A 10000-nucleotide genomic window follows, 5' to 3' on the forward strand; every position below is an offset into this window, starting at 1 on the left:
GTCACTTTGAGCACATCAAACACGACAGCATCGTAGCTCTTGGCGTAGTCAGCGCTCGGCCCGTCCACAGACACGGAGCTGTTGCTTCCCTGAAGGAGAGACGGGAAGACGGCAAGCGTGAAATATTACAGGCGCTCTCGAATGAACGCACAATTAGAGAGAGGGGTGCAAACAATGAACCGATCAACACTGACCGCATTTAATGTGCTTCTAAACGTTCCTGGTGGTTTTGTGCTGGCAATAATGATGACTACGTATCATCCCTCATTTATTCTGGTGTGGCCCTCGTGTGTTGACCACGGCTGAACCGATCGTAAAAAAAAAATTCGGCGCAGTTCTTTCCACGGAAAAGCGACATTGGGTTAGCGTGCCGTTTCTCACGGGACGACCGCCAGCGCTGGAAAAACCATGAAAACGTTCCCGGATCCCCATCGAAAGGATCTTTGATCTGATGATATCTGTCTGCGAGCGCATGGACATACGGCTTGGGCTTTTACGCACTGGATGTGTAAGCAGCCAAAAACGAAAAAGAGCTGAGCCTTACAAAAAAGGTGCTGGGGTATTACTATAAAACTGCACAGTGGAAAAGCAAGGTTTGGACACTATAGACCTTGGCTGTGAAGTTACAGAAGCTTTTCAGTCAATCACTGAAGGAAAAAAAAACATGGAGCCTTTAAAAAAAAAAAAAAACGGACCATGGTATTACCATAAAAAATAACAACAAAAAGCAATGGAAAACCCTATAAAAATTTAAAAATTATTGATTTTATTACAGAACCCTTTGAGCTCATTTTAAGTCAGTTATTCATCATTATGGTAAACTATCATTCACAAATTTTGGGTCGATGAGAAATTTGCATCACCAATAATGTATTAAATTAATCAAAAGTGACAGTAAAGACGTTTAAAACGTGCCAAAACATTCCTGTTGTTTCAAATAAATATTTAATTGAATAAATAAAATAATAATAATAGCAATCATGAGTATTATTTTAATTAATAATAATAATAATAATAATAATAATAATAATAATATTATTATTATTATTATTATTAACATATCTAAAATAATAAGAATAATAATATCCACAAAATATGATGCAGCACAACTGCTTTCATAATGACAATAATTAGAAATATTTTCTGAGCAATAAAAAATATATAATAAATAAATCCGCATATTGAAGGATGTAATGATGCTGAAAATATTACAGGAATAAACTAAACTTAATACATTCACAGTTAGTGAAATATTGCTATTTCAATATTACTGTTTTACTGTATTTTTAACCAAACAAATGCAGCCTTGGTGAGCTTAAGAATAAAAAAATAAAATGTTTTAAACTTACGAAACTCAAACTTCTGAACAATAGGGTCGTCATTCTCAAACCAGTATTAAAAAAGCAGCATGAAAAACCTTTATTTGATGAAGTTATGAATGGGTTACTGAAAGAGCTTCCTTTATGATTCATTAATCTGATCACTGACTGAATGAACACCTGTTATTACAATAATTACAGAAATAAAAACCTGCCTATACTTCCCAATCAGTCTCTTATCTTATTTACAAGTCCCAGTTAGTCCAACACGGTTTATCGAGGTGCTTTTTATAAACATAAACCAAGCAGATATAATGAAAATAGAATAGAGAACACTAGTGTAAGAGATAGATATGATTATAGATTATATTAATAGATTTATAAAATGCCTACCAGGGTTACAGGTGCTTGAGCCATTGTTGAAGCTCAGTGTGATAAACTCCTTCTCCCGACTCCCAAGATCATCTACTGTGATGTAAATCACGTTAATGACTAATTAATTGCCTTAAATTATTTGAACACATTAAGGATTTTTAATGAATCCTATGCGTTACCGTATATAGTTATATAAAAAAAATTACTGTGTACAGAAGCAGTGTAATTTAGTTTTTTTTTACCACTTTTTTTATTTATTATTCAAATGTATATACTGTATATAGCTATTATGCACATATATATGTACATAAAGTTATACTGAATAGAACTGAGAAACTACCCGAAATAAAATATGTGTTTTAAAATATTTTATTTCAGTTAGTGTTTAGGTTATTTTTAATTTTTTTATTTTTTTAAGTAATGAATATGTTTTAGTTATCTGTAATAACCTTGTGCATGAGTCACAAAGAACCATATGGTTATAATTAAAAAAATAATATATTTATATTTATATTTATTTATTGTGTTGAAATAAGTACATTTTATTCCCAGTGATGAGTAAGTCATTATTCATCAGTTAATTTCAAAATATTATTGTATATTTTGGTAACACTTTACAATAAGTGTACATAATAATTCACTAATGCCTAAATTAGTACTTGATAATTGCATACTATTATTTAAGGAGTTAACTGATTATGAACTAATAGATGGAGTCGGATGAATAACGGCAGTCTTAACTATGTGTTAGTACATGGATTCGTATGACTCCATTCATGGTTAAAGATAGCTCTTTTTTAGTTCATAATTAGTTAAAGCCTTTAAAAATCATTAGTATGTGATTAAGTATTACTTTAGGCATTAGTGCATCATTATTCATGTACCTTTATTGTAAAGCGTTACTGAATTTTTAAGGAATAGCATTTACCTCAGAGGAGGCGGAGCTAATGCTGGTGCCATCCGATAGGCCGTTTCTACGGTACATGCTGGAAAATCAGCCAATGGGGTGCAGTCGCCCGGGCAACAGTGGCCCTCAGCCAGACCCCACATATGACAAATCATCCATACCTGCAGACAGAGAGACATCAAAATATTAAGAGACACACGTTGTATAAAGTATCACTGTTAAATGCACACAACGGTGGTGTCTGTGTGTGTGTGTGTGTGTCTCTGTGTGTGTGTGTGTGTGTCTCTGTGTGTGTGTGTGTGTGTCTGTGTCTGTGTGTGTGTGTGGCTGTGTGTCTCTGTGTTTGTGTGTGTGTGTGTGTGTGTGTGTGTGTGTCTGTGTGTGTGTGTGTGTGTGTCTGTGTGTGTCTGTGTGTGTGTGTGTGTGTGTGTCTGTGTGTGTCTGTCTCTGTGTGTGTGTGTGTCTGTCTCTGTGTGTGTGTCTGTCTGTGTGTGTGTGTGTGTGTGTGTGTGTGTGTGTGTGTGTGTCTGTGTGTGTGTCTCTGTGTGTGTGTCTCTGTGTGTGTGTCTCTGTGTGTGTGTCTCTGTGTGTGTTTGTGTGTAAGAAAACCCGATGCTAAGCGTCTGAGGAACTCCGCAGGGATTCGGTGTGCTCTCTTTCCCAGATGGCCGGAGGAAGCCCCAGCATACCTGACTGACCGATGAACCGCCGGGCCGGGAAAGAGTGCAGCAAATAGGAAAGAATGTGACTTTTACAATGGAAATCCTCTCGGATCACTCACGCAGCGATCGAAACACTTAATGGGTTTCGGGCAAGTTCTCCGCACTCAGCTGGAGATCTGAAACCACGCTTTGGTCCGAAAATCAGGAAATTGCATTTACAACGACAGACACGTTGCTGTAAATGAAAGCTTTTTAATCTCCGCTCCCACCGTGAGATCTTCTCATCAAGTGGATCTCGTATAACTCTATTTCAAATACATGTTCTGACTTTTTGCATGCAAACACAACGCCATGAGCTATGAGGATCGCACGCGGCATCAAAGGAATCCTTAAAAAAAAAATAATAATTAACAAGTTTAAGTCTGGCTAACCAGAGAATTTAAAGCAAGTAAACTTTGACAGAAAATCATGCTACACCTACATTTATATATCAGCCTCTACGGTCCATCTAACATGTTTAATCTGTGTTTTTAATGTAATACTTGACTAACATGTTAAACATAGCTATGTTTAAACCACCACGAAACCACAGTAAAAGTGCATGTTGTGGCTTCTCCTATAAAAAGAGTGAAGCCTAGCTTGACCTGTGACTGGAGTCGAAGCCCTCAGAGGAGCTGTGATGACCTCTAGCGGCCGTATGAGCTTCTTAGGAGGAGCTTAAGAAGATTTTTCAATGTGAAATCCAACACATTTTGGCTCGCCATCAATATAATGATCTGACAGCACAACATAACTTTTAAAATCCTGTATGGAGAGCCCAAAAACAGGCAAATATTTGCAGATGGTAAGATTTTATAATTTTTTTTAAGTCAGAACAAGACTGTAGCCTACTTATTTGATAAATAAAATACTATAACAGCCAAATTTTAAATTATTATTACAATTTATTTATTTATATATATATATATATATATATATATATATATATATATATATATATATATATATATATATATATATATATATATATATTATTTTGATCAATTTAATGCATCTCTAATGACTAATAAAAAAAGAAAAAAAAAAAAAAATTAATGACCAAATCTATTCGTTGGTCAGCATTATAAAAACATTTGATAATTTAAATACCATACTTTATTATAAAAAAAAAAAAAAAACTAAAACATAAGTTGTCTTGTTATTGATTGCTGTACCTTACATTGTATATTAAATAATATACTACAAACAAGCAATTAACAATGCACAAAATTACAAAAATATACTTGAACTGTTATAATGAATTAATTTTTTGTAACGTTTTACAATATTGTTGTAACACTCAGCCACACCACAAGATGGCGGCACACAACTAAACATCACTACAGTAGTAGAGCTTTTGTTTCAACTCACTCCCATGCAAGCTGAAAAAGTATACTTTAAAATAATACGTGCATATGTGCTGTGCTGAAAATGAGAGGTCCTTTGCATGTCCTTTTCATTTAAAACACCCACGTTCTTTACAAATGATAACATAAGCACTATTACTTGAGGAAAAACGGTGCGGATTGAAATGATCCCAGTTTCTCCGGTGTGACCCTACGGCACACGCTCGGGGTGAACCTCCATTCAGCTGAATTTGAGACGGCTCACATGTCTCCTCTTTGTAACCCCTTCATGCCCCGAATCCCTCTGATTATAATCTGAAAGCGTCTCCTATAATATCAGCCATCGTAATCCCCCATGAGTCAGTGATAATACCATCTCACACACACAGCAGCGCAGCAGTCGAGCTCTCTTTCAAGGTCCGCCTGACGTCGCCCGATTGAGACGCCATCTGGACCGAGAGCGGGTGTGAAAGCCATCAAGTGTTTCCAAGGAGACGCACGTTAGTTTATCTCCCGCTTTCACTTAGTCCACTCCAGCTTTATTGTTTTTCACAATACGGGCCTGAAGAATGAACTTCACTTGAAGGGTCTGGATTGAGCGGGAACACCTGCTCAGCCCTTGAGCCAAAATGCAACGTACAGTAAACCTTCACTCGTTATAGTACCGTATATAACGACATAGTATGCCATAGTAAAATAAAGTATCTTTATATGATACAGAATAGTGTGTATACCATATGGTGTACAGTATAGCATAGCATACAGTGATATACTATACTACTCTACAGTGAAGTATAGCATGGTATGGTATATAGTATGCATAGTATAGCATATGGCGATTCACAACAGTATAGTGTAGCATAGTATAGTACAATATAGTAATGTGCAGCATGTATAGTAATAGTGCGGTAATGCAATAGTAAAATATAGTATCTTTATATGAATGATACAGAATAGTGTGTATACCATATGGTGTACAGTATAGCATAGCATGCAGTGATATACTATACTACAGTCTACTATACTACTGCACAGCGCAGTATAGCATAGTATAGTATAGTATGCATAGCATATATGTGATACACAACAGTATAATGTTGTATAGTATAGTAAAATATACTATACTGACTTTTAAAAAATGTGGTAAGACAAAGATTTAAATAAACCATTCAATATTTGAATCCTACAGATTATTTCATATCAAAACCTATTTTTAACCAAGGTGTACACATCACAACACATCAAAAGTTGAACTTTCAAGCAGATACAATGCGCATCAATGGCACAGATTCGGTGTTCAGACTTGACCAGGTACAGTAAGGTCATTAAAAGGTCATTAAGATTGAAGCGCGCACGCACAGGTCACTGAATCAGGATCCTGGTCAGGTGTCACGGAGCACTTCTGTTAACAGCTAGATTTCAACCAGACTCTGAGACACCCTTTGTCTTTCTTGTCACCCTCGATCTCTTTAATTATCCCTCATCTCTCTCTCGTGTCCATTAAAGCAGCTGTGAGGTGCTGTAATTATACGTCTCAGTCTGCAGCACTCCAGGATCACACACACACACACACACACACACTTTGGCCAATATTGAAAGTTAAAACAGCATGCATACAAAGCCTTTTATGACTCATATGACTTTGAAATGTTTCTACACACGACCGATACCAATGCAGACTCCAAGGATGCGAGCTTAGTGTTTAGATAACACCCCCGATGGAAGTGCACATTCAAATGACCTGAAAAAAAAAAAAAACTACTATAGTATAGTATCGCCCAAAACAGGCTTAAGCACGCTAACAGTACAGAACCAGTTCATCAGGTAGTGAGTGAGACCTGGAAACAGGAAACAGGAAACCCCAAACATTCATCCGTCTTTTAAAAAAAATTTTTGGTCAAAGTCTATGGACAGCATCTCACTTTTATTTTTATGGATAATGTAATCCCAGAATGCACTGTGATGACCTAAATGAAAACATATATATATATATATATATATATATATACTTAATAAATACTTAACACCTATTTTGTCTTTGGGGAAAGTACCTTCTGAAGGACAATAAGCAAAATAATTTAAAAAAAGTGATATTTTATTACATAACTAGAACAATTTATTCAGGTTTTCAATGCACTAGGTATCTATCCATCTATTAGTAGTATTAGCAGGCCTAAATGTTTTGTAATAGTAGCATGAGTCCCTCATTCGTCATGCAGTTTGAAAAGATGGATCTCGATATCGTGCAGCCAGTGTGTTGAAATATGCAAAAGATCCCGAGAAACCAAAGCATTTACAGGAACTGGGGGTTTTTCTGAAGAATAGAGGCCAGCTCAAGTGTTCAGGACAAACAAACAAACACTGGACAAAACAGGTTTTTAATAAAACTTGTCTTTGTAGTAAAACGTGATAACATAATGCTGATTTAATTTAAACGTGTCACCGACATTGTAGCAATTATGTAGCAAATATCTGCAACTCGAACGTTCTAAAATGTAAAAGAAAATTCCAAATGTTGCCTTGGCAACTACCGAAAGTGCAGAGAAGTTTGAGCTGCTTTAATATCATGCTCTGCATCTACATCCTGCGTCACACATGAGTTTCACTCTGAGCTCTCATCTGTCAGCCGTGAAATGAACTCTTAACTGCACAGGTCAAGTTCAGCTCTTGATCATGCATGCGTATTAGCTCAGCTACACCGGAAAAAGAAACACCTAAAGGTTTGCTGCGATTGAGCGCCGAAAGCAGATGGAGGACGGTGCGATGCGTGATGATCTGATGACATTAGTACGAGGCGTCCACCCTCGACGGAGATATTTACAGAAGAACCGATGTTTGAATTTTTTATCCCAGGGATCATACTTGGCAACAGAGCGCTTTTTTTCTCATCCCTCCCACAATCCTCGGCTCCAAGGGACCATCGCCATGGCAACAGCAAACCACTTGGAATGTGGGCCGGCTGGCTGCGGTTGTGAGTTTCTGAATGGGCTTTGACGGTTGCCGGGGGAAACCGAACCCCGAGCGCAGCAGGGATACTTCACCCTGGATGTCATACTTGGAAAAAGTTTTATCGGAGACTCCCTGAAAGAACATTGTGAGGGAAAACGTGCAGTAAGGAGGTCATTATCAAATCTGACCGACTGATCAGGACGAAGAGACATAGAGCATTGCACTTCTGTATCATCCTCATGCACTTTATTTTGCAATAAGGACGGCCTGACTGTACATTATCCAACTTATCAATTACTTAACAAGTAGAAAAATACATGTAGGTTTAGTGGTTATTATACTAAATACGGAAACACAGAATAAGAAGAATGAAACGCTTCATTTACAGAAAAACCTACTAAAACCCTTGTAAAAAAAAAAAAAAAAAAAAAAAAAAAAAGAAGCTATTAATATGTTTTGTTGTTAACTATAAAAAAGTAAAATACAGATATTACACAAAACATGAAAATATAGATGTTTCTTTGGAAAATAACTAGTATTTGTTTCACTTAAACATTTTTTTTTAAGTGTTACCTTGGCAACTAACTGAAATGAACTTCAATGCTAAAGTGACCAAATGGGAAATGTAAAAAAAAATGAAATAAAATATTAGAAATCCTAACTGAAATGAGTCAGAGTTAAAAATTAAAACTGCTAACTGAAATAAATGTAAGTGGTAGAATTACTGTAATGAAAATAAAATAAATAAATAGCCAATAAATAAATAAAAATGAGATCTAAATAGAAATTAAAAACGTAAATGTAAAAAAAAAAAAATAATAATAAAAAAAAAAAAAAAAAAAAATATATATATATATATATATATATATATATATATATATATATATATATATATATATATATATATATATATATATATATATATATATATATATATATATCTCAATTATGCATCAGAGGATGAGGATAAGTCGAAGGCCCAGGTGTGAAGCCGTGAAGATAAAAGAAGCAGAGAACATCCCTGAGCTTCTCAGATGTCTGGAGTAAGGACGGAGTCAGACTGAGGCGGTGGACTCGTCCTCAGATGCACCGCATGACATCAGTGCAGCCGCCAGCACACTCAGCGTTTCTAATGGATCCAGTGTCATATAACACGCCAGATCAAACATCAGGGGAGTTCGAGGGGAAAACAGGAGAAGAGTGAGGTGAAAATGAGAACGAGCCGATTGTGACACAAAGGTACAAAAGCTGCTGGGGCAGCATGATGTCAAGAGATACCGCTATCAACCATTTAGGTGCCGATGTGTGCCTTTAAAGCACTCAAATGCATCCTTTAGGGTTAAATAATGTGCAAAGGTGTTGCTTTTGAAAAATGAACAATACAGTCAATGATAAGTTTAGGCTAATTTCTTAATTGCACGACAATACAGGATTTAATTAAATGCATAATATCTGCTATTTTTAGCCTTAAATATATTCATACAATCAGAGCTTACACTCTGATAATTAGATTATTAAATTATAAAAGGATGTATTAAATTCGTCAAAAGTGACAGAAAAGCCACCAAAACGAATAAAACATAAATCCTTTAAAATTTTAAATATTAAATATCAAAATATTGTAAAAACCTGAAAGCTTCTACAAACATAAAGCAGCAACTTCTTTCAACATTAATAATAATCAGAAATGTTTCTTGAGCTGCAAATCAGCATGTTAGACCGGTTTCTAAAAATTCAGCTTTTCATCACAGGAATAAATTACATTTTCAATATTTGACAGTAGAAAACAGTTGTTTTAAATTGTAATAATATTTCATAAAATTTCCCTTTTACCATATTTACCGTTTGTACCGTATTTTTAACAAAAAAAAAAAAAAAAAAAAGCAGACTTTGTGAGCACAAGTGACTTTCGAAGACTTTTATTGTATAAACAAAAATATCTATTTTATAAAAAAAATTGTAGTGCTTTATTTTTAACTCAAGTGTAGATTATAAAAACGGTGAGAGTTTTTGTTCTGATGTTACTGTCAATAATTTGCTATAATAATCTGTTCTTTTGGTTTCTGTCAAATTCAAATAAATATTAAATTCTTTTTCATTCGTATTTGCAAAGTGTGTAGTTGCAGTACATTCTTTTTTTTCTTTGTTTTTAAATTCTACAAAAACCCCACTACTTTATTGCACATTTAAAATGCGTGATAAAACAAAATTTAAAAAATTAAATAAAAATTAAATGATGACAGGCAGCAACAGGGCTGCTATTCTACCCAGAATAGCAGAACTGAGCAGGTGGTCACGTCTCAAATGTCTCACACATGCTCGCTGCTGTACAAATACAGCCGGGGAAAGAAATAATTGGGTCAGATTCTAATATTTCGATCTGCACTTCGATAACAGATGGTG

General features: G+C 35.2%; 1 protein-coding gene across 1 annotated transcript in view; it reads right to left on the reverse strand.

Annotated features, from left to right (window-relative positions):
• The window catches only part of LOC122345662 (ras-specific guanine nucleotide-releasing factor RalGPS1), a 97667-nt gene that overhangs the window by 82063 nt on the left and 5604 nt on the right, over nucleotides 1–10000 (reverse strand). The window contains 2 exon segments of the mRNA XM_043239997.1: nucleotides 1–89; nucleotides 2623–2762. The exon segment at nucleotides 1–89 is cut by the window's left edge and continues 16 nt beyond it. Coding sequence (XP_043095932.1) covers nucleotides 1–89; nucleotides 2623–2679 — 146 coding nt within the window. The 5' untranslated portion in view covers nucleotides 2680–2762.

The sequence above is a fragment of the Puntigrus tetrazona genome, chromosome 5 (assembly GCF_018831695.1).
Source record: "Puntigrus tetrazona isolate hp1 chromosome 5, ASM1883169v1, whole genome shotgun sequence".
Classification (NCBI taxonomy): Eukaryota; Metazoa; Chordata; class Actinopteri; order Cypriniformes; family Cyprinidae; genus Puntigrus; species Puntigrus tetrazona.